Source organism: Glycine soja, chromosome 3, assembly GCF_004193775.1.
Source record: "Glycine soja cultivar W05 chromosome 3, ASM419377v2, whole genome shotgun sequence".
Taxonomy (NCBI): domain Eukaryota; kingdom Viridiplantae; phylum Streptophyta; class Magnoliopsida; order Fabales; family Fabaceae; genus Glycine; species Glycine soja.
In genome coordinates this window covers 18350968-18377293 of record NC_041004.1, presented here as the reverse complement: position 1 = coordinate 18377293, position 26326 = coordinate 18350968, and the positions used below count along the sequence as shown (strand labels likewise).

The window sequence follows — 26326 nt, the reverse complement described above, 5'->3', positions numbered from 1 at the left end:
CTACAACAATTTAAAAAAAATTAAAAATCAATGTAAACAATTTCTAAGTAAAAAACAAACAACAAAAGCAATTTCTAATCAATGTTGTTCTTGTCTTATTGGCCATGTTCTAGCTTAATTTTATTCAAAATAGGACTATTCAAAATAATTTTAGTTTTTGTAAATTATATTTGTTTTATTTTTTATTTTTAAACAATTTAGATACTTTTTTAGAAAATAATTTTTTTAAGAATAAATAAGAATAAAAAAAATCACAAAACTCAAGGCTTTATTTTCTATTTGCTAACAAGCTACAATAAAATAATAAAAATTAAGGTAGGGGAAACTGAATAGTATAGTTCAATTAATGCCCCACACCTACCCGGACTTGTATAATAATAATCTTTGTGCTGTACTTTAAAGCTCCATTATTATTTGTGTTTTTATTTTCCATCTTCATTTATTATTTTTAATATTTTCTGTATAATTTTTTTAAAACCAAAAAACATATTTAAACTAATGTGACAATTTTATAATTAAAAAGTAAATAAAAAAATAAAAACACTAGTAAACCCTTAAAATTTTAATTGAAGAAAAAGTAAAATTTCAATCCTACAAAAATATGTTAACATCCATCCATTTATTTTATTTAGAAAATATGATAATTGTTGTAACGTGCTTGAGGCCACCTTTAAACGTTTGAATGTATCAAATGGCACAACTTTTATTTAGAAAATATAATAATTGCTGTAACATGCTTGAGGCCACCTTTAAACGTTTGAATGTATCAAATGGCACAACAAAACAAAAAAGTATCTAAATAAAATAATAAAAATAAACTCTCTTGTAACTATCAAATGGCATTGGGTAATGGGTACCACTGCACATGGAAAGAGAAAGAGAGAGAATACCATAAAACCAAAAACCATACAGCACAAAAGCATCAATTGAAATTAGAAACCATAAAACCAGGCAAAAGCATCAACGGGGAAACAAGAGAGGCGAGAGAGAAAACTCAGAAACATGGAGGCGATGGAGCAGATGAGATCATGAGAAAACTCAGAAAAGAAAGAAGGGCTTACCTGCAAAGGAGGAAACGGAGGCGGCGACATGGAGGTTTGCTTGCGGTAAGGAGAAGACGTGATTTTCATTTTAGGTATGTCTTTTTTTAAATAAATAATAAAATATTTGGTTGGGCCGCGTTTGGACACGTGTGTCCACTTGTTGGGCCACGTCCGATCACGCGTTTCCTGCATCCAACCGTGTCCGGCGACGGCGGCGGCAACGGACACCGCGTCGCACCGGAGTCACACCCGTTTGTGTGTTCGGTGCGTCTTCGACGCGGGACGCGGCACTTCGGCGACGTGTCCGTGCTTCATAGTTGATAATTGCTGAGAAGTTTGATTGTTTGTGTTTTCTTGCAAATGTGAGGGAAAAGTCAAACAAACACGGGTTAGAACACCTCCAAACAATCCTTCTTTCAGAAATACTAGGAGAGATGAACATCAACTTAACAAGTAAGCAACAAGGAATTTCAATCATACAGTCTAGGCTCATGGGAAAGAAGGTTCTCTTGATTCTAGATGATGTTGACATACACAAGCAATTACAAGCAATTGCTGGAAGACCTGATTGGTTTGGTCCGGACAGCAAAATCATCATCACAACTGGGAACAAACAGTTGCTAGCATCTCATGAAGTTAATAAAACATATGAGGTGAAGGAATTGAATGTGAATGATGCTCTTCAGTTGCTTACATGGCAAGCTTTTAAAAAGGAAAAAGCTTGTCCAACTTATGTGAAGGTCTTGAAACGTGCAGTAACTTATGCTTCTGGTCTTCCATTGGCGTTGGAAGTAATAGGTTCCCACTTGGATGAAAAAAGTATACAAGAATGGGAATCTACCATCAAACAATATAAAAGAATCCCCAAGAAGGAAATTCTAGATATACTTAAAGTTTTGATGCTTTGGAAGAAGAAGAGAAGAATATTTTTCTTGACATAGCTTGTTACTTCAAAGGATGGAAAGTGACAGAGGTTGAACATATACTTTGTGGACATTATGATGACTGCATGAAACATCATATTGGGGTGTTGGTTGAAAAATCTCTCATAGAGTTTAGTTGGGATGGTGTAGTTAACATGCATGACTTGATTCAGGACATGGGCAGGCGAATAGACGAACAAGAATCCTCAAAAGAGCCAGGGAAGTGAAGGAGATTGTGGTTAACAAAAGATATAATTCAAGTTTTAGAAGACAACTCAGTAAGTGAGAGTATGATTTCTTATCTTGATCGTTTTTTTTCCTATCTTATCTTTACATCATAGTCAAGTTTTTTCATGACAATTTGTAAATTTCTTTAAACAGGTGAATCGATGTCTTACATATAACTTGTAATGTGGTTGATTCGTATCTTTTTTGCATTAACAGGGAACTAGTGAGATTGAAATCATATGTCTGTATTTATCCTTATCCGTGAAAGAAGCAACAATAGAATGGAATGAAAATGCCTTCAAAAAGATGAAAAACCTTAAAATACTTATTATTAGAAATGGTAAAATTTCCAAAGGTCCCAATTATTTTCCAGAAAGTTTAAGAGTACTGGAATGGCACCGGTATCCTTCTAATTGTTTACCATCTAATTTTCATCCGAAGGAACTTGCCATATGCAAGTTACCTCAAAGTTGCATTACGTCATTTGGGTTCCATGGCTCAAGGAAGGCAAGTTTAAGGAGTATATTTTGTTCGTCTTGTTAATTAATAAATTTACTTCAAATTTATTCATTTAGTTCTTATTTCTTTTTTTCCATTATTTTTTCTTTTGCAGAAGTTCAGGAATCTAAAGGTTTTGAATTTTGACGATTGTGAATTTTTAACAGAGATACGTGACATATCTGATCTCCCAAATTTGGAAAAACTTTCATTTGATCGGTGTGGGAATTTAATGACAGTTCACCACTCAATTGGTTTTCTAAATAAACTTAAAATATTGAGAGCTAGATTTTGCAGCAAGCTTACCACATTTCCACCTCTCAACTTGACCTCTCTTGAAATACTTGAACTTTCACAATGTTCCAGTCTTGAGAATTTTCCAGAAATATTAGGAGAGATGAAAAACTTATTGTACCTTGAATTGGTTAACCTTGGCTTAAAAGAATTGCCAGTTTCATTTCAAAATCTTGTTGGACTCAAAACTTTATCCCTGCGTGATTGTGGAATTCTTTTGTTACCAAGTAACATTGTCATGATGCCTAAATTGGATTTTTTGGACGCTTCAAGTTGTAAGGGGCTGCAATGGGTGAAATCAGAAGAGGGTGAAGAAAAAGTGAGCTCAATAGTATGTTCAAATGTATATGGCTTCGCTGTCGATGATTGCAAACTGTATGATGATTTTTTTTCAAGAGGTTTCTTGCAGCTTGATCATGTGGTGACTTTAAACCTAAGGAACAATAATTTCACATTCCTTCCTGAATGCATCAAAGAATTGCAATTTTTAAGAATACTTGAGGTGGGTGGTTGCTTGCATCTTCAGGAAATTAGGGGGGTTCCACCATTCTTAACATATTTCACGGCAAGAGAATGTATATCCTTGTCTTCCTCGAGTTCAAGGATGTTGTCAAATCAGGTATTGTCTTGTTTTTAACGTATATGATTTGATAATATAATGCACACTTGATGTTAATAAACTTATGACTTCTTTATGGATTATGACTAACAGGAATTGCATGAGGCTGGACAAACTAAGTTTTGGTTTCCAGGAGCAACTATTCCAGAGTGGTTCAATAACCAAAGTAGGGGACATTCAAGTTCTTTCTGGTTTCGTAATGAATTCCCTGTCAATGTTCTTTGTCTTCTTCTAGCACGTGTGGAACGCATAGATGTAGATGATATTTTCATGCCTGCGGTGTTCATCAATGGCAAACTTCATAAAAATCCCTCTCGGGGCACTAAAGTAAGAAAGGTGAAATTGGATTATACATATCTATTTGACCTAAAATCAGCTTTGGAGCTTAATGATATATCTGAAGTGGCTTTAGAAAAGGAACGGAACCAGGTGGAAATTACATACGCAGGTCTGATAGAGACCTCACTGGTTAAAGCAACCGGAACCCATGTATTCAGACAGGATGATATTCGATATGATGATCCTTATTATGGTAAGAGAAAATTAGAGCATGATCTCAACAGTTGTGAATCACGTGTTGGAAATAAGACTTTTTATGTTTAGGAAAAGTGTTTAGGAATATTGGAGACTTTGAATAGAAACTTGATAGGAAGGAGAATTCTTTATGGAGGAGAGAACTTTGTATTTTTGCTTGATACAAATGTGTAGGATTACATCTCTATTTATACTACTCTAAGGAGAACTCTAGACACACTAATTCTAGAGAGTTCTCAACTCTAGAGATCCAAAGAGTATTCTAGAGAATATTAAAATCATAAGAAATATCTAGACACTCCAAACACTACAAGAATTCTCTAGAAACATGACCCATAATTACTTAAGCCCAAAATAACTAAGTCCAAGGAACCAAATAATTAATTTGGGCCCAAATCAAGTTTATATTTCAACATCCCCCCTTAAACTTGATTTGTGACTCCAAGCATACTCCTTAGCTTCACGAAAGTTTCCAACTTAAGTGGCTTTGTGAAAATGTCGGCAGCTTGATCTTGAGACATCACATACTTCAACTTTACCTCCTTTTTCTCAATGCATTCTCTTATGAAGTGGTAACGGGTGTCGATGTGCTTACTTCTTTCATGAAAGACTGGATTCTTTGCCAAAGCGAGTGCTGATTTATTGTCAACACATATTTCCATAGGTTCTTCTTGTGGCATTTTTAACTCTTTCAACAAGTTCCTTAGCCAAATTGCATGACAAACGCATGATATGGCAGCGACATACTCAGCTTCACAAGTTGATAGTGTGACTATTGGTTTCTTCTTTGACATCCATGTGAAAGCAGTATCTCCCATAAAGAACACAAAACCAGTAGTGCTCTTTCTATCATCCAAGTCTCCACTCCAATCGCTATCACTATAGCCAACAATGTTATAATTGTCAGAAGAGTAATAGTGCAAGCCAAAGTTTGTTGTACCTTTGATGTATCGAAGGATTCTCTTTGCCGCCTTGAAGTGAGTTGTGGTTGGAGCTTCCATGTAGCGACTTACTACTCCTACAACATAGAGAATATCCGGCCTTGTACATGTCAAGTAACGTAAACTTCCAATCAAACTTTTGTAAAGAGTTGGATCCACATTCTCTCCTTTTTCATGCTTGCTCAACTTGCTGCCAAATTCCATCGGGGTGCCAACTAGATTGGCGTCATCCATCTTGAACTTCTTAAGGACTTCTTTGGCATAGCCTTCTTGGGTGATGAAAATTCCTTTGTCTTCTTGTTTTACTTCGATGCCGAGATAATATGCCATGAGCCCCATATCCGTCATCTCAAATTCATTTGACATATCTTTCTTGAACTCTTCGAACATGCTTGGATTGTTCCCTGTAAAGATCAAGTCATCTACATACAAACACACAATCAAAATATCTCCACTTTGCGCTTTGATATAGAGTGCATGCTCATATGGACACTTGATGAAGTTCTTGTCTTGAAAGTACTTGTCGATTCGAACATTCCAAGCTCTCGGTGCTTGCTTGAGACCGTACAACGCCTTCTTCAACTTCAAGACTTTTTCTTCTTGCCCTTTTACTTCATAGCCCAGTGGTTGCTCAATATAGACTTCTTCTTCGAGAAAACCATTCAAGAAGGCTGACTTCACATCCATTTGATAGATCTTCCATTTATTTTGGGCTGCCAAAGAAATGATTAGTCTAATAGTTTCAAGACGAGCAACAGGAGCAAATACCTCATCATAGTCAATTCCTTGTCTTTGACTATAGCCTTTAGCCACCAATCTTGCTTTGTATCTCTCCACTTCTCCTTTAGCATTCTTCTTTGCCTTGTACACCCATCTTACTCCAATTGCTTTGTGTCCTCGTGGAAGTGTAGTAAGTTCCCACGTATCATTCTTCGTGATTGACTTGATTTCTTCGTCCATGGCGTCTTTCCACTTTATGTTTTCTGCCGCTTCTTGATAGCTTAGAGGCTCACAATCACCAAAAAGACAAAAGAGGTTAATGTCGTTTAGGTTTGTGGTTACCTCATAAATCTCTTCAATGCTCTTTAGTCGCGGTGTCCTCTCACTTGAACTTGTTTCATCCAGCCTTGGTGTCGGTGAGGCAGGTGGTGTAATATGTTCCTCTATGATTGGTTGTTCAATTTCATCATCTTCTTCAAAATAAGGAAGAAAATCATACTTATCTTCTTGAACACTCCAATCCCAACAATCTTCTTCGTTGAACTCCACGTCGCGACTTATGACGATCTTTTTACTATTTGGATTATAGAGCTTGTATCCCTTGGATCTTGAGTCGTAACCCACAAACACGTACTTCTCACTTTTATCATCGAGCTTTGTCCTCTTTTCGTTTGGAACATGGGTATAGGCAATGCTTCCAAACACTTTGAGGTGAGAGATCCCAGGCTTCCTTCCACTCCATGCTTCTTGTGGTGTCTTCTCATGCACGCTTCTTGTTGGGGAACAGTTTGTTAGGTAAACTGCACATGCCACTGCTTCAGCCCAAAACTCCTTCGGCATCTTCTTGCTTTTGAGCATGCTTCGCACCATGTTAAGTATGGTCCGGTTCTTTCTCTCTGCTACTCCATTTTGTTGTGGCGATCTTGGCATTGTCAGTGGGCGACGGATTCCATGGTCTTCACAATATTTGTTGAACTTATTTGAAGTGAACTCTCCTCCTCGATCAGATCTCATGGCCTTGATGGAAAGACCACTTTCTTTCTCCATGAGGGCTTTGAACTTCTTAAAGTTTTCAAACACTTTTGATTTCTCCTTCAAGAAATAAACCCAGGTTTTTCTGGAATAATCATCAATAAAGAGGAGAAAGTACTTATTCTTACCAAATGAATTGGGTTTGATTGGTCCACAGACATCGGTGTGTATGAGCTCTAGCGGCTTTGTTGCTCTTGTTGTTGATTCCTTTGGAAAACTTTTACGAAATTGCTTCCCAATTAGACATCCTTCGCAAAGTTGGTCTGGGTGGTTGATGCTAGGCAAGCCTCTCACCATCTCCTTCTTCGCTAAACGTTCTAGACCGTCGAAGTTGAGGTGCCCGAACCGTAGATGCCATAGCCACGAAGAGTCGATATAGAAAGCCTTGAGACACTTTGCCACATCATTTTGAATGTTCAAGAGGAACATTCTATTCTTTGACATAGGCACCTTAGCAATCAAGTTATGTCTACAATCTCTTAAGAAAAGACTATGTTCTTTCAAATGGATGTCATAGCCTTTCTCTAATAATTGTCCCAAGCTCAAAATATTATTCTTCATGTTAGGCACATAGTAGACATTGGATATGAATTGATGACTCCCATTCTTCAAACGTATGAGAATTTTACCTTTGCCTTTGACTGGTATCTTTGAGTCGTCTCCAAATGAGACATCGCCAGTTGCCGCTTCATTGATCTCCACGAACATGCTTTTATCGCCGCACATGTGGTTGCTTGCGCCGGTGTCGAGGTACCACTTGTTTCTTTTCTCTTCAAATTTGTTTTGGCACGCGAGTAGCAAAGTTTCTTCTTCTCCGCCTTTTTCTTCTACAAAGTTAGCTTTCTCTTCAACCTTCTTTGAGAATCTACACTCGGATGCGTAGTGACCAATCTAGTTGCAATTGAAGCACTTGATTTGTGATTTGTCATACCTCGACCATGAATTTCCTCTTCCACGATCTCTTGTTACTTGTGGATTCCAACTTCTTTCTCCATTGTTGAATTTGTTGAAGTGGTTGTTGTAACCACCTCTTCCTTCTCCTCCATGTCCTCGTCCACGTCCACGATCTTGGCCGCGACCTCATCCTCTTTGGCTCTTGTAATTTGCATAGTTTGCTTCCTTTACGTTGAGTTGTAGTAGTTTCTCCGTAGCCTCCTTTTGTTTAATTTTTCTCTTTTGTTTTTCTTCGTATGCTTGTAAGGAACCCATGAGTTGCTCAATAGTCATGGTCTTTAAATCCTTGTTTTCTTCAATGTTGGTAACAATGAAGTCAAAACTTGGATTTAAAGTTCGAAGTATTTTTTCCATGACCTTCACCTCATCAATATCTTCACCATTTCTTTTAAGTTGATTGACTACGGCCAATACTCGAGAAAAATAATCAGAAATTGACTCGGACTCCTCCATAAACAAACGCTCAAAGTCACCTCTAAGAGTTTGAAGACGAATCTTTTTTACCTGCTCAACTCCTTTGTTGCAAGTTTGAAGCTTATCCTATGCTTCTTTGGCCGTCGTTGCGTTGGATATCTTCTCAAATGTATCTTCATCCACCGATTGATAAATGAGAAAGAGAGCTTTCTTGTCTCTCTTTCTTGACTCCTTCAACGTCTCCTTTACACCTTGGCTTAGCGAGGCTTCATCTTGTTCCTCGAAGCCATTCTCTACGATATCCCACACATCTTGAGCTCCTAGTAGCGCCTTCATCTTGATACTCCAATTATCATAGTTGTTCTTTGTGAGCATCGGCATTTGGAAAGGAAAACCTCCATTCGCCATCTTTTGAGGATCTTGATGCTCTGATACCACTTTGTTGGAAATAAGGCTTTTTATGTTTAGGAAAAGTGTTTAGGAATATTGGAGACTTTGAATAGAAACTTGATAGGAAGGAGAATTCTTTATGGAGGAGAGAACTTTGTATTTTTGCTTGATACAAATGTGTAGGATTACATCTCTATTTATACTACTCTAAGGAGAACTCTAGACACACTAATTCTAGAGAGTTCTCAACTCTAGAGATCCAAAGAGTATTCTAGAGAATATTAAAATCATAAGAAATATCTAGACACTCCAAACACTACAAGAATTCTCTAGAAACATGACCCATAATTACTTAAGCCCAAAATAACTAAATCCAAGGAACCAAATAATTAATTTGGGCCCAAATCAAGTTTATATTTCAACATCACGATCACTCATTAAAGAGCCTAGGTATGTGGACAAGAAAATTTCATAATTATCTTATATATGAAAATTATAGTGTTAAATTGAAATAAAGTAAAAAATAGCAATCTTATAAATATAAAGTGAGCATATGAGAGGGTTGCTAGAAGTGGTGTGACTGAACAGAAGATATAGTAGGTTGTTTTGCAGGTTATCGAGGTGGGTTGGTCCTGAAAGAATTATAAATATTCTGGGGAATGCTGCAGATGGAGCTTTGATTACTAATGCCGAGAGGAGATATAGGCATATTTCTATGGACTCCTCTTGTCGGTGGAGACATGCCTGCATGCTCTTCGTGATTGTCCAAAGGTGGCTGCATTTTGGAGAAGTGTGTTACCTAATAAATTAGCACCAAAGTTTTTCAAAGGTGATGAGACGAACTTGTGTTCTATGACTATGGCGGTCGGGACTATTTTTATGTTTACGGTCTCAGTGGTATGATAGATATTGTCTTTAAGCGTTATAAAGATTATATGAGAGCCCATGCTTCTCAAAATTTGATGACGAGGAATCTCTTGAACTGGAGGAGGCCTTTGTCACTTTCACATACGGATTGGTTGTTGAGGCTAAATGTGAGGGGTGCCTATGATCCCTCTTCAGGTACTGCTGCATGCGGAGGTATACTCAGAGACTACCGTGATAGATTCGTGCTTGGGTTTTCGGTTAATTAAGCTTGGGGAATGTTTGTCAATTGATGAGGCTGAAATTTGGGGTATTTATCATGGTATGAAGATTGCAAGGAAGTATGATATTTGGGGTATTTATCATGGTATGAAGATTGCAAGGAGGTATGAAATTTGGGATTTATATCGTGATATTCTATGGCAGCATAGCATTCGAAAAAGTCCTAAGATTGCAAGGCAGCATGATTTTGGTAAAATTGTAGTGGGATCGGGCTCTGAGGAAGCCATTGGGTTTGTGTTAGATGGATGCCCTACATCTACATCGGTGCAGCATTGTTTCCCACTCTGTCATGAGTTGAAAGCTCTAACCTCTGCTACTAATCACTTATACTTCTTTCTCACACCGCACGATGCGGCTGCTGATTCCTTCGCCGAATTCGGTTTATCCATGAAACAGCAGGCCGCGTCAATTTTTTCTGCTTGTCCCTCCTTTTGCCAACCTTTTATTAAAAAAAATACAGATAAATGTTAAATAAATAAGTACCTCAATATAATATTTATTTCTTACTTTTTTGTTTAGTTTTAGATTTGTACTTACAATTTCTACTGTATAAACAATTGAATTATATTTATGTAATTTATTTGTTGCATATTTATTTAACATTGTATTTTAATTTTAATTTTATTTTATGAACATTAATTAGCATATGTGAATTAAACGTACGTTTGCAAATTTTAATAAAAAAATATTTGAATACTAACTAATTTAATTTTTTGTATTTTAACAGATAGTATATATCTCAATCTTAATTATAGACAAATTAAACATAAAACCTTTCGTAAATACATGGTCTTTTAAATATTTGCAAATTTTAATAATAAAATATATTTGAATACTTACGAACTAATTTATTTTTTTGGTATTTTAACAGGCAATATATATTTCAATCTTACAAACACTAAGTTGTAACATTATAAGGACATTATTAGTTAACAACAGAAACTAAAACTATCAACATAGGAAAAGTATAGAAACCCCACTTTCTGTGATATACATTCATATCCACTTCATGTACTTCTTGCCTATGCTTATCCATATCTAATCTCACTGCTGAATTCCAGCCTCTCCATTGAACAAAACATGGAGCACTCAGATACACCTCACATATTAGCTATACCCTTTCCAGCAGAAGGACACATCAAACCCATGTTTAATTTAGCCAAACTTCTTTCCCATAGAAGCCACAGAATCACCTTCGTGAACACACATCACAACCACAATCGCCTCCTCCAATTCACAGATTTACCCTCATTCCACACTCAATTTCCCGATTTCCTCTTTGCATCCATCACTGATGGCATACCCTCTGACAATCCTAGAAAAGGTGCCCTAATAAACTACCTTCCAATGCTTATCACTCCTAGCGCCAGATCCTTAGTTGCCAAAGAGTTCCGAGAATTGTTCTCAAGACTTCTCGAGAAAAATGGTGATCAGTGGCAGCAACCATCTTGCATCATAGTTGATGGACTCATGTCAACGATTGTCATGGGAGTTGCACAAGAGTTTAGGATTCCAGTGATTGCTTTCCGAACCTACAGTGCTACTTGCACTTGGGTCACAATCTTCATGAGCAAACTTGCCAAGGAGGGAGCACAACAGCTTCGGAGTAATCAAGGTGAGTAAGGACGTTTAATTTAAAGCTTAAATATGTTTGAAGGTTCCTTCTCATAAATAATCAAATTTTATTCTAAGTTCCTGATAAATTTTTTTGTTACGTTTTGTTCGTAATTTTGATGTGAGTTTATCTATTATAGGTGACATTTGTGAATTTGTGGAAATTAATAGATAATCTTTTGTAATAATAATTGATCTATTATTATGTATGATAAAATCGTGTTCTAGGATCATTTTTTCTTTAACAGGTCATAAGTCTACCACATCTGCTTTATTTATAAAAATTTTATTATCAAAAATTTTACAATTTGTGGATAATTAAATGGTGAAATTTTGTGTTTCTGTATCATTTGTTATTATGTCTCTAGACATTGTTCTAGTTTTAGTTATTATATTACTTTTGAAGTAATTGTGTTGAGGTACAACACTTTGACATATAGAAGTAAAAGAACAACTCGTGTCTATCAAGGCTTACAGAATTATTTTTGTTTGGTTAAATTTATTTATTTTAGGAAAATTTATTTTAACCAAAATATGTAGACTTTTGTTTTTCTCTTTATTGCAAATTATGGGGATGCAATCTTTGTTTTGTAGTGTCATAAACTCACTAGTATGTTCTACAGAAAGGTTTGGATTTTTACCTTTTTCAAAATTTTCGTAAAAATTTTTTACTGTTTTTTCTATTTGATTTAACCTGATCTCCAAAGTGGAAATCCGATTATTCATAATTTTATTTCCAGAATCATTTTCTTTCTTGGAATCAGGAAATTCTATTTTCAAAAGCCATGTCAGGAATCTTCACTATTGCATAGATTATGACATTGAGCTTATCTACAAAACTTTATTTGTAAAAGACAACCCTGTAACAAAGTAAATGAACAGTAACTTTACTGTTCTTGACGGAAGGGATTTTTATATTATTCCGTCAGTTTTCTTTATAAAAAGGGTGTAGGAGTTCAGTTGAACACACACGCTGAACGACATTAGACCCAATAGTGAGAGAAAGACTTAAGGAAGAAAAACTTGTAATAGTTGTCTGTGCAATAATATCAAGTTCTTTTCTGGATCTTTCCCCTTTTCCCCCCAATTTTTCCTCTGAAAAACTGTATGTATGAATCTTACTATGTCTGGCTAATCCTTTTGAAGGCACCCTCAAGGGGCCTTAGTTATCTCTATTTGAAAAATGCGAATATGATTTAGAACCCAGTTGTTGTAAACAGTTTTTTTTTTTTTTTTTTACTTTTTCCTTTCTTTCTGCTTGTTTTTCGAAAACCTGAGATTAGTAAGCCTGTAAAGGTGTGCCCCTGATAGCTGTTTTTGAAAAACTATGAAAGCCCTTTTGGGTTAGGTTGGTGCTTGGAGGAAAATAAGATCAACGTAAGACCCAAAGAAGTGTGGGCAGTTCTTAATCTTCAGTACTCGACTTAATATCCAGAAAACCGATAAGGACCTTGTAGATTAAAAAAAAAGTATGGGTTCATCATATTTTATATTTTTCTCAAATAAGATAACTTACGGTGTCCACTTGGGGAGTGCCCTCTATCCATCTAATTTGATCTTTTCCTTCCGCTTATCGCTTATTCTCAACTGTTATTAATTATCCTTAACTGTATAATAATTTGTGTGTACTAATATAATATAAATCTAACTAGGAGGCTCTGTCACCTTTGCTAATCTATATTATATTATTTTTACATATTGTTTTTGTGATCTACTTTTTACTATTTACTATTTACTTTTTACCTTTTAGGGGTTCTTGGTTCCTTCTCATAAATAATCAAATTTTATTCTAAGTTTCTAATAATTTTTTTGTTGTTTTAATTTGAATTCTAAATATATTAAAATTTTTGTTTTAATTCTCTGTCATAATTAAATGATGATGTGTCACCTTATAAATTGATATTTTAAATATCATTAATAGTTGTTATGATACTACGTCATTAGATAACTAACTGATAACAAAGACTTAAAATAATGAAAAAATTTATCAAGAAACCTAAAACAAGATTTGATCATTTATCAGAAATTTTAAACATATTTAAGTCTTAATTTAATCATCAATATTATAGACATAGAAATACACTAATAAAATTACATGACTTCAAACATAAAAAGTTACACATGAATGGTAAAAATTAAAAGACACAAGTGTAGTGAAGTTTTAAAAAGGTCATGAAACTCTTTTAGTCACACAATTTTAAATCTTAGTCGATGTATATACAGTCTATGATTATTATTTAGTCTGAGTTATTACGTTCTAATTAAAGACAATTAGATTTGCTAGAACAATACTCTTATCAAGTTTTGACAATTTCACAATTGACTTCAGATGCAGAAAATTTGAAAAGTGCATCCGCCAACATTCCAGGATTAGAGAATTTATTGAGAAACTGTGACCTTCCACCCGATTCCGGGACTAGGGACTTCATTTTCGAAGAAACCTTAGCCATGACCCAAGCTTCAGCTATTATACTCAATACTTTTGAGCAACTTGAACCCTCCATTATCACTAAGCTTGCTACTATATTTCCCAAAGTGTATTCTATTGGTCCTCTTCACACTCTCTGCAAGACCATGATCACAACCAATAGTACTTCATCACCCCACAAAGATGGTCGTTTGAGAAAAGAAGATAGAAGCTGCATAACTTGGCTGGACCACCAAAAAGCAAAGTCAGTTTTGTATGTTAGCTTTGGTACTGTGGTGAACCTATCATATGAGCAATTAATGGAGTTTTGGCATGGTTTGGTAAACAGTTTGAAGCCTTTCTTGTGGGTCATCCAAAAGGAGTTAATAATCCAAAAAAATGTACCTATAGAGCTTGAGATAGGGACTAAAGAAAGGGGTTTTTTGGTAAATTGGGCACCTCAAGAAGAGGTTTTGGCCAACCCTGCTGTGGGTGGGTTTTTAACCCATTGTGGATGGAACTCTACATTGGAATCTATTGCCGAAGGAGTGCCTATGCTTTGTTGGCCGTCGATTACTGATCAAACGGTTAACAGTAGGTGTGTGAGTGAACAGTGGAAGATTGGTCTCAATATGAATGGGTCGTGTGATAGATTCGTTGTAGAAAACATGGTGAGAGATATAATGGAGAATGAAGATCTCATGAGATCAGCAAATGATGTTGCTAAAAAAGCTCTTCATGGTATCAAAGAGAATGGTTCTTCTTATCATAATTTGGAGAATTTGATCAAGGACATAAGCTTAATGAAGGTAAGGAACTAGTATAAGAGGTTGAATGTATTTCCTGGTGCATTTCCGAATTTAAACATCTTCATGTATCAAAATTTGTAGACTTAGTTGACTCTATCTATGCATTGAATTCACTTTCATCCATTTTTTTTATAGACTTGCTCCCTCTTTTTCCAAGAATTAATGCACTTCCCCTTGAGTGTGTTTAGGGCAACGGTAAAAATTAGATTAATTTAATAATCAATTATATGTATAATCGATTATAATTAGAATTAATTTTTTTGATAAGTTTGTTAAAAGTGATTATAATCAGAATCAAATTCGTTTGGATGCAAATAAAAAATAAGGTTTTATGTGATAAATTACGAAAAGGGGTATACAATTATTTATTTGTATTAATAATAAATAGGATTAATCTGGAGATATACAGTTGTAGAGAAGAAGAAATATTGTTGTAAAATAATCAAATAGCTAACCTTTCTTGATGCCAAAATCAGCTTTATATATATGTAGTCGGTCTTTCGTAGTATAATAATTTTTTTATTCGGTTCCTTATTAATTTGCAATTAGTTGTTTTACGTTGATTTACACTTAGAATATCACTTGAAAGTTGTTTCCAACTATTAATTAGTTGTTTTACACTTAGAATAACACTTGGAAGGTGTTTACAACCAGATGTATAAACGAGATGAACATTAAAAATTTAGACTTAGCTCATAATAAAAATAGATAACTCAAGCTTGATTTGTTTTCATAAACAATCCAAACTAAAAGTATGGGCATTATTTGCTTAAAAAAAATAATTAAAGCTTGAGTTCATCTTGTTTAACTTATTTGTAACCTATTGTTGTTTGTTTTGTGAAATTTTCCTTAAGCAGTTTTTAACTTTATTAATTTCGTATTTAATATAATAATTTAATAATAGATAATAATCTATAGGACTAATTATGTTTTTGATTTTTATACTTTTTTTTGCAAATTAAACTTTTAGTTTCCAAAGGAAATTTATAACATTTTTGGTCCTATATTTTTTCTCTATGAATTATTTTAGTTTTATTGTCAAATAAAACGTATAAACTAATAACATTAAAATCATATTAACAATCTAATGACTTATCACATCTTTAACAAGTTTGATGAAACATTCACGTGTAATTTATTTTTGAGCAAAATATATTTTTAATCTCCAATTAATCATGGTTTTTATGTTTTAGTATCTAAACTAAAATTTATTTAATTTTGATTCCCAAATTATTTTTTCATTTGGTTTTGACTTTTGTCATCAACTATTTTACTTAAATAATGTGACATTTGATCTATCACGGTACCTTTTTTTATTCGGGCAGTTGGAATTGCTTTTGCTCAGAGTAAATGACGCATATTGTTGATCAAATTAAAAACCAAAAATGCAACCAGACCAACAACACCTTACAAGGATTCAAGTTTCGACTAGGCTCGGGGGAGACCTCTTTGTGGTTCAATAACTAGTCTGCTGCTGGTATTATGTGCCAAAAAGTTAGTTTTGTCATTGAAGACATTGATTTGTGTCTCAAGAACCTCATTCATGAGGGCCATTGGAACATAAACGACCTTCACACTCGAGTCCCTCAGAATTTTGTGGAGATGCTGGAGGCAATTGACACTAATATTCATCCAGACATTCACGATTATTGGATCTGGAGTAGCTCCTCGAATGGTGATTACTCAGCTGCTTCTGGTTACAAGTGGCTATCTAACTCCCTCCCCAGCTCTACAATTGACCACTATGCAGCTTTTAAATGGCTCTGGAAGCTTAAAGTCCCAAGAAAGATTCGCATAATGATCTAGTTGATCCTTCAGAACTCTCTGCCCACCAATGCAGTGGGATTTAGACGCAACATGGACAATAATGTTGCGTGCCCAACCTACTCCAATCTCATTGAGGATTTTCTCCACTGCCTTCTGGATTGTTATTCTCTCCCAATATTTATCCTTGGCTTAGATCACAACTCATAGGTACTAATTGATATCTCTTTGTGGCTAGCTACCATTTGGTGGATTTGGAAATGACGTAATAATCATATTTTTGAAACAGACATCTGGGGTATCCAACATGTTATTACGAATATACAATACTTTGATGATGATTTAGTGTAACCTTTGTTTCTCTTTTCATAAAATAAAAAAAAAAGACCAACAACACCAATATAGCCTATGTGCCAGTGACAATGACTCCACCAATCGGTGTGATCAACGTGTTTTTGGTTCCCGATGACTTCAAAGAAATTGATTCCTGCACTTGGTGGAGGATCTTAGTTATGATATGACATAAGGTATTAGAGACACTGGGTTACTTGAATTCCAGGACAAGAGGCCTCCTCAAAGGGAACAATAAAAGTAAGGAAAATTTCATTCATTTGTTCGGCAAAATATATATATATATATATATATATATATATATATATATAGTAGAGTACCCATAGCATGTTGGTCCTCTGTCACTACAATGAGAAGAATGTTATGGAAAAAAGGTAACAGTTATGCCAGCTCATGATTATCCACTCCAACAAACTTAGATTCTGCTAACAATTTCAGAATCTTCTAATAAACTCTATTTCTAATCCTTGAAACGTATTGGTTCCTCTTGGGCCTATTGTAATTGATTTCCTCCTCCCCTTCGTCTATTAAATTGTCATTGTTGGCAGCCTCGGTGTGGTTAGTCGCACTATCATCGCCATTCCTTGGAAAAATCACCTTGTCCTCAAGGTGAAAAGATTGTGAAAGCTCATCCCACCTTTCCCAAGTGGCATCTTTAGGAGATAGACCCATCCATTGTACCAGCACCCACTAAATGGGGGGAGAAAAAGCCTGGCCCCATTTAGATTGCAGAATAGTGAGTGGTTGGATCAAGGGATGATGATCATGGAATGTGGGAGGTAAAGCCTCTAGCTAGTCCAAAGGGGGACCTTTGTGTTGTTCAAGCAATGCACAATGAAACACTGGATAGATTTTGGAATGGGAGGGTAATTCTAATTTGTAAGCAACAACCCCAACACGTTCAATGATCTTATATGGCCCATAGTAGTGTTTGGCGAGCATGGTATATGTAGTACCAAAAATCGATAATTGTCGATAAGGTCGTAGATGAACATAGATCCAATCTCTAACATCGTAAGAGACATCCTTGTGTTGCTTTTCAGCCTGTGTCTTCATAGCAGCCTAAGCCTTAATGAGCCTCCTATGAAGAGCCTACAACATAATTTGTCGTTCTAAGAGTAAGTGATCAACAACCTCAACGGAAGAGGACCTGTCAAACCCTAATTTCATCCGGGGACCATTATTTATCAGCATGCGACCTTCATTTGACTACTTCAAAATATTTAATACCCATTGTTGTGGAATCTGTAAAGTTCCGGGACGTTTTGGAAAGAAAATGGCCAAAAACACAAAAGTGGGAGGGTGAACTTATCAAATATGGGGGTGCACTCAGGAAACTTCATCTAGAACATTCTAGAAGGGTTTGAACTTATCAAATATGGGGTGCGCTTAGGAATCTTCCTCAAGAAGCCTCTAGGCGGCGATCACCTCTATTTTGTTAAAAAATGGCATCTGGGGCTTCCGTAATGCTTTCGTAAAATTTCCGAAAACCTTGGGTTGGCATATTTCACTTAATATTGGTGAAAGGGAAGAGAAAAAAAGAGGAAAATCAAGTTCGAAACGCTTCCGTAAGGCTTCTGTAACTTTTTCGTAAAGTACAAAAAGGGAGGTGAACTTAGTAATTGGGGTGCGCTTAGAAATCTTCCTCAAGAAGCCTCTGGGCGGCAAGCACCTCCCCATTTTGGCTATAAATAGGGGAAGGGGGCTGTCTAAATTTATCCCTGACCCCTATGTTATGCATTTCAATTGTTTTAGGTGAAAAAACGTGTTTCTGTAAAGAAAATTCAAGTCGAGGTGCTTCCGTAATGCTTCCGAGACATTTCCGTGAGCAAATCCGTGAAGATTTTCCGTCGTTCTTCACCGTTCTTCATTTGTTCTTCGTTCTTCAACCGGTAAGTGTTCGAATCCGAGACTTTTAATTCATTTCTTGTTTTGTTTGCTTTCATTTTCATCTCGTTCACTTTCGATTTTCTTTTCTTCCGCTTTTAACAAGCTTTTTATCGTTTTTTAAGCCGTTATCTCGCCTAATAATTGATAAAATGAATTTCAACCGATCATTTGTGTTGTAATCTCGTTTAATCACTATTAAAATAAAATCCAACTGATCGTTCACGTTGTAACTTCGGTTAAATAAAAAAAAGCAAAATAATAATAAAATAATCAAAATATTTAGAAAAAAATAATAATAAAATAATCAAATAAATAAATCGGACGTTTTTCTTAGAAAGTTTCCTTAAATGAATTGACTAATAATCAAAGTGAAACTAAGGCTAAAATCAACTCACAAACCAAGTTTTGTCCGCAAAAGTCACTCCAAACCGTTTTAAGGTCCAACACCTTAAAACGGTTCTCTTTGCTTTTATTGGTTAAAATGGACCATTCAAAGCATAAAATTAACACATAACTTTCTCACTTTTGCAAGAATTACGTAGGTCTGATTTCCTCATCGCAATTGAGGATACGTAGGAGCAAAAGCCCCGCTTTTGTCGACCACCCCAAGAGATCGTTAATGGTCCAATGCCTTAACGTTTCTCTCCTTTCAAAAACAAGAGAACGTTAATGGTCCAATGCCTTAATGTTTCTCTCCTTTCAAAATCAAAAGATCGTTTAATGGTCCAACACCTTAAATAACCTTTGTTCAATTAAAATCTATCTTGCAAAAAAAGATAAAAACAACTTAACCAACGTTTAGTTCTGAAAGAACTACGTAGGTCTGATTTCCTCATCGCAATTGAGGATACGTAGGAGTGAGGGAAACAGCCTTGTCGACCACAAAAAGATAAAAAATACAAAAAAAAAACATCAAAAAGGGGAAAAATACATAACAAAACAAAAAAAATGGGAAAATACGTAGTTTTGAAGTCATATTTGCACACTTGATTGAAGGTTGTCGTCCCTTGTGACAGACGTGTGGGGTGCTAATACCTTCCCTGTGCGTAAAAACAACTCCCGAACCTTTCACACTTGAAGTTCATAGACTACACGTTTCGGTTTTTCCGACGTTTTCCTCGAATAAATGTTGGTGGCGACTCCGCGCGCCTTTCTCCCTTGGAAGACGCACCCGTGAGCCTTCGCGTCGCCCTCCCGCTGAAGGGTAGGTTGCGACAGTTGGCGACTCCGCTGGGGACTGCTTTTTAGAGAGTTAGGCCAATCAATCAGTGTGCAACATCTCATCATGACTTCTTTATTTATGTTCTCCCTTCTCTTTTATCTTTGGTTTTTGTCCATATTTGTACATAACCTTTGCTATGTTGTTGTGTTTGGTGTGTTTGTTTATCAATTACATTCATAGTTAGAAATACCATTTTTCTACACACACATGACACCTACACTTCACACACACATTGAGATACTAGGCCCTACACTTGGGTCCATGGGAACATAGGAAGTGGAGGTGAATCTGTGGTCATGCTAAGTCTCAGACTTGCTTGATGATAGTGAAACCTCATCTAGAGTTTTTCTCTTCGATGATATATTATCGCTAGTAGTCCCTATCGCCACAATGTTGATATCAAGGGAATAATATCTCTAGAAACCGTTTAGGGAGATATGACTACCTTGAGAATTATCACTAAAATCCTTTTAGTTCCTCCCATTTAGGTTCCTAAAATAGGGGCACGAAGCAAACACGTTGTGTGCCTTGTAAACACTGCCATGCATATAACCTAAATGTCATGTACGCCTTTGCTGTATAATTATTTGTGGATATTGCCATGCTGTGTACCCATTTCCTCGTTTGATTACCCATCTCCTTGCTCGGTTGATTCCTGTGCGACACTCAAACATTCTTAGAGAAATACATACGAGATTTCTCTAAGCTAATCTTCTGACCAGAACTCCTGCAAAATAAATTTAAAATATTTTGAATCAAGTGGACTTACTCCAGAGAAGCTTCTGCAAACAAAAGCAAGTCATCTGCAAAGGCCAAGTGCGAGATAGGGGATCCATGTCTGGTCAACTGGATGTGCTTCCAAGTACTCTAATTAAGAGACAAGCTAACCAGCTGAAACAGTTTCTTAATATATAAGACAAATAAATACGGTGAGAGAGGGTTTCTCGAATGAATGCCCTTAGAAGGGTTAAACTCATCCCATGCTTCAGCTTTCCACAAAACCATCATAGAATTAGATGGTATACAATTTCATATTAGGTCCACAATCTCCTCATGCATTCCTATATCCTGCAAGGTGTCTCAAATGAATTTCCAATTAAGCCTATCATAAGCTTTTTCTAAATCTAGTTTGATAGCCATCCAACTTGTTCTTCCTTTTTCCAACTTGTCCTCCTAGGCTACAATAATATTATCTCCACTATGTCGATCAGGAACAAAACTAGACTAACAAGGTCCAATCAAATGGGTCATATACGATCTAATTCTTAGGGAGAGAAGCCTAATAATGACCTTATACACCACATTACATAAGTTGATAAGTCTAAAGTCTTTCATAAAACTCACATCTTCTTTCTAAGGAATGAGTGTTATAAAAGTCTTATTTACCTCAACAATTGTTTGATGATTTTGAAAAACCCCTTGCATGAATTTATAGAAGTCCTTTCCAACCACTTTCTAGTTCTTATGAAAAAACACCGCTTAGAATCCATCAGGGTCAAGAGCCTTGAGACTCCCCATCTGTTGGATAGTCTAATAGATTTCTCCTGGTGATGGCATCCTCCTTAACTCTTCTCTGGCCTCATCCCCTTATTTTGGAAACGCATGAGATATCACAAAAGGAAGATATACGAAATCCTCTATATACAAGTCTTCATAGAGCTTAGTAGCCATCTCCTCCAACTTCTCGGGATCCACCACCCAATTACCATCACCATCTTTAATCATATCATACCTATTCCTCCTTCGATGGATAATAGTTACACCATGAAAGTACTTGGTGTTGGGATCCCCAAATGAAGCCATTTAGCCCTAGATTTTTTATACCAATGAACTTCCTCCTTTGCTAGGACTTGCTCATACTCCTTCCAAATACTACTGTATTTCGAATCAAGAAAGGGATTAATCCCAACACCTCTCCTAATATCCAACTTGTCAAGCTCATTTTTCAAATAAGCTTTCCTTTTCCACAAGCACTCAAAAGTCTCCTTATTCCATATCTTTAATTGGTATGAGAAATTATAATATTTCTAGACCAATTAGAAGTTTCATGGACGTGCTCCTATTTCTTCCTAACAAAACCTAGAAAATCTTCATGCATTAACCATGCTGCTTCAAATCAGAAGGGCCTCGTATGCTAGTTCCTTTTGGTATGAGAATCCAACCTCAAGAGAGGAGGCATGTGACCAGACTTCATCCATTCAAGATGGACTATCATAGCATCTTGGAACATAAGTCTCCAATCAAGACTAATAAGGCTTTTGTCCAACCTAACACCCATTCTACCATTCCTCCAAGTTATACTATCACCTTGGTATCCCATGTCTATCAAATTTATGCGACAAAGGAAATAACAGAAATCCTCAGTATCACGATAGCCCCGAGAATGTGCTCTCCCTATGCTTTCACTAGGAGTTAGAGTCTTATTAAAATCCCAAATTATAGCCCAACCACCTAACTAATCATTACTAACATCATATAACTCGTCTCATAACAATTGTCTCCTTGCAAATTGAGGAGCCCCGAGCACACCCACTCTCGAGAATTCCTCCCATTCGCTTTCATATGAACAAACTGAGTTGAGCTTCTAAGAACCCCCATAGTCCAATCCTCTCATTTCCATGAACACCAAATACCTTCGGAATGCCCATTGGCATCCTGAATAAAAGAACTAAAAGAGTAAAAGATAAATATGCAGGACAAAAATATGATGAAATATTCTCTACTATCTTGAATATCCCAATGAGGGTAATATATATACAAGGTGAAATCCTTTTGGATAAACACCAGCAAGGACAACAGAAAAGACAAAACAGAAAAATATAGCTAATGTATTCTAGAACCTACTAATATTTACAGCAAACATAACAGAAGAAAATGAATCAGGAATGTGCTGAAGAATGAGGAACAAATTGGGCCAAGAAGGTATTGGGCTTCTTCTATTTTACCCCCCTCCCCCCCCCCCCCCCACAAGATGAAGGTGTGTGAATGTCATGCAACTTCAGCTTGGATAAATTGATAGTAAATAGGTGAGGAGGAAGAGCTTTTGTAAACATGTTAGCAAGCTGGTTGGAGGAAGAAATAGGTAGCAATCTCATGAGACCTGTTTGGGCTTTCTCGTGGACAAGATAATAATCAATTTCCAAATGTTTGGTACGCTCATGAAAAACTGGATTAGCAGCAATATGAAGCGCGCTTTGATTATCACAATAGAGGATAGGTTGCTATGAACAGGAAATCCAAAGATCAGAGAGTAAATAAATGAGCCATTGTAACTCACAGGTAGTGGAAGCAAGTGCCCTATATTCAGCTTCGGAAGAAGATCTAGATACAGTATGTTGTTTCTTGGTTTTCCAAGAGACCAAAGAACTGCCAATGAAAAGGCAATATCCCATAACAGATCGACGAGAATTAGTGCAGGTAGCCCAATCTGCGTCACTAAAACCCAGAATATGAACCGAAGAATCACGCCTAAAAAGGAGGCCTTTGCTGGGATAACCTTTAAGATATTTAAGAACACACATCGTAGCCTGGAAGTGAATTTGGGTTGGGTTGGCCATAAATTGACTTAATTTTTGGACCAAAAAAGAAATGTCTAGACGAGTGCTTGTGAGGTATAATAAACGACCAATCAGACGTCTGTAAGAAAGAGGATCAGGCATTGCAGCACTTGAATCTTGATGAAGACGAAGTGAGGAATCCATTGGAGTAGTAGATGGCTTGCACCCCAACATACCGGATTCGGATAACAAATCTAAGCAATACTTCTGTTGGCAAATAGAAATCCCAGCATCTGATATGCTGACTTCCAGACCCAAGAAATACTTAAGAGGCCCTAAATCCTTAATGTGAAAAATAGAGTTCAAGGCCTGCTTAATAGTATGAATTTCATGCAAACAATTACCAGCCAATACTATATCATAAACATACACTATCAGGGCTGTAAACTCAGTTCCATTGCTTTTGGTAAAAAGGTTGTGATCTGCCTGGGCCTGCTGATATCCACACTACAGAAGAAGAGGAGAGAGTTTCTCATACCAACAACGACTAGTCTGCTTTAGCTCATATAAAGATTTTCAAAGTTTACAACAATGTGAACTTGAATAGCCATGAATGCCAAGAGGGATAGTCATGTAAACATCTTACGTTAAATCCCCGTGTAAGAAAGCTTTGTTAATATCTAGCTGCTCCAAATGCCATTCTTTGACTGAAGCTAAATCCAGTACAACATGAATTGTAGTCATCTTGGCCACAGGGGAGAAGGTCTCCATGTAATCAATACCCTCAATTTGAGAAAACCTTTTTGCAACAAGTCGTGCCTTGTAGCGTTGAATACTACCATTAGCTCTACGCTTGATCTTGTAAACCCATTTGCATCCGATGGGTTTAACATTAGAAGGAGTCACAACAATGTCCCAAGTCCGATTTAAATTCAGAGCACCAATTTCAGCTTTCATTGCCTCAATCCAACAGGGATTTTGAACAGCCTCTTTGTAAGTGGAAGGTTCAGTCTCAGAGAAAAGGGACATGACAAATTTATGATCAGAAGGAGGTAAGTGAGAATAAGAGATTACCTATTGAATGGGATAAGCACACTTGGAAGATGGTTGTTCTGACGAAGTACTGATGGTGCTGCAAACAAAGTCATGAAGACGAGTGGATGGCTGAGGGATTTGAGTTGAATGTCATGGTGGAGGAACGAATGGAGTGGATGAACGGATTGGGCTATGATTGCTGGTCGTGGACGAACTGGGCAAGGTGAGATGTGTATTGGGTGTTGATGTGTTAGATAAGGATGGCGTGGTTGGTGCTAGAGGATTGAAATGTGAGGTGGACGGATTTGGTAAAACATCTAGAGAAATTGGGTCCGTATGAGGGTAAACTATTTGGGAAAAAGGTGTGGATGGTGTTGCAGGAACATGTGAGGTGATGTTAGGAGAGAGGGAATTGGGCTTCTTGAAAGGCAAGATGGTTTCATGAAAGATGACATTTCTTGACAGGAAAATTTCTCTAGAGTCAATATCCAAGATAATATACCCCTTTGTTCCATTTTGAAAGCCCAGGAAAATACCATGTCTATATCGTGGGTCAAATTTATTGTGAAAATGATGGGTGGAGGCATAACAAAGGGATCCAAAAACCTTAATAATGGAAAAATCAGGTTTTTGATTGAATAGTAATTCAAAGGGTGTTTTATTTTTGATAACGGGTGAGGGTACCCGGTTTATGAGAAAGACAACATGTTTAATGGCATAGGACCAAAAATTATTTGGAATTTCATATTGGAACATAAGAGCACGAGTAACATTAAGAATATGTTGGTGTTTACGTTCAACTCTACCATTTTGTTGAGGTGTGTAAGGACAACTTGTTTGGTGAATAATACCTTTGGAGGCATAAAAATTCTTTAAAGAAAATTCGGGACCATTGTCAGAACAAAGAATTTTTACTTTGGAATCAAATTATGTTTCAACTAATGCAATTAAATTTTGAACATTAATTTGAACTTCCGCTTTTGTTTTTAATAGAACAACCCAGGTAAATCGACTAAAATCGTCAACAATTGTAAGAAAATACTTGTGGCCATGAATGGAAACTTTAGAGAATGGGCCCCAAATATCCATGTGAATGAGATCCAATATTTTTGAAGCTCTACTATCACTAATAGAATAGGACAAATGCTTTGTTTTAGCTAAGTGACAAACATCACATGACTCATTAGTATACTTTGAAATAAAAGGGAATTGCTCATGTAAAACATTGAGTCTTTTGTCGGACAAGTGTCCTAAATGAAAATGCCAAAGGTTGTTGTTGTTGATGGTAGAAAGGGAAATGTGGTTGACAGAAGAGAGATGAGGAGTGAGGCTAGAATTGTCTTGAGTGACTAGGTGATATAGACCTTGTTGTAACCTATTGTTGTTTGTTTTGTGCCTTATTTGATTAAAAAATAATTAAAGCTTGAGTTTATCTTGTTTAACTTATTTGTAACCTATTGTTGTTTGTTTTGTGAAATTTTCCTTAAGCGGTTTTTAACTTTATTAATTTAGTATTTAATATAATAATTTAATAATAGATAATAATCTATAGGACTAATTATGTTTTTGGTTTTTATACTTTTTTAATTGAAATTTAACTTTTAGTTTCCAAAGGAAATTTTTAACATTTTTGGTCCTATATTCTTCCTCTATTAATTATTTTAGTCTTACTGTGATGGAAGCTTGCTTGTGGGGCTTCTATGGAGGCTGGATCTTTGAGCTTCAATGAGGTCCTTCAATGGTAATTTTACACCATGGAGATGCAGCGGAAGGCAAAGGAGAAGAGGAGAGGGGAGGCACCATCCACTAGAGAATAAGCCAAGGAAGAAGGAGCTTCACCACCAAGAATTGCCTTGGATAAGAAGCTTGAAGAGGATGCTTTAATGGAGGAAAAGAAAGAGGGAAGGGGGGAGCACGAAATTGTAGGAATAAAAAAGGGAGAGAAGTGGAACTTTGAAGTGTGTCTCATAAGACTTTCATTCATCAAAGTTACAACAAGTG

General features: G+C 36.2%; 2 protein-coding genes and 1 pseudogene across 3 annotated transcripts; 2 read left to right on the top strand and 1 right to left on the bottom strand.

Annotated features, from left to right (window-relative positions):
• Positions 1 to 947: 947 nt before the first annotated feature.
• Positions 948 to 14700, top strand: LOC114406241 (7-deoxyloganetic acid glucosyltransferase-like). 2 transcript variants are annotated; one of them, XM_028368888.1, is made up of 3 exons: positions 948 to 1135; positions 10798 to 11351; positions 13680 to 14700. In XM_028368888.1, the coding sequence occupies exons 1-3, from the start codon at positions 1029 to 1031 to the stop codon at positions 14576 to 14578; spliced, it is 1560 nt and encodes a 519-aa protein (XP_028224689.1). In that variant the 5' UTR covers positions 948 to 1028; the 3' UTR covers positions 14579 to 14700. The 2 variants fall into 2 exon arrangements, with proteins under 2 accessions (XP_028224689.1, XP_028224690.1); XM_028368889.1 differs by having other exon boundaries at positions 969 to 1106.
• On the top strand, positions 1148 to 4257 carry LOC114406240 (annotated as a pseudogene).
• A 7677-nt stretch (positions 14701 to 22377) lies between the features above and the next one.
• On the bottom strand, positions 22378 to 23901 carry LOC114405004 (uncharacterized mitochondrial protein AtMg00810-like). Its single transcript, XM_028367707.1, has 4 exons — positions 23890 to 23901; positions 23123 to 23797; positions 22894 to 23014; positions 22378 to 22448 (listed from the first exon to the last, which is right to left on the bottom strand). Exons 1-4 carry the CDS (start codon positions 23899 to 23901, stop codon positions 22378 to 22380), a joined length of 879 nt encoding a protein of 292 aa, XP_028223508.1.
• Between the last annotated feature and the right edge of the window lie 2425 nt (positions 23902 to 26326).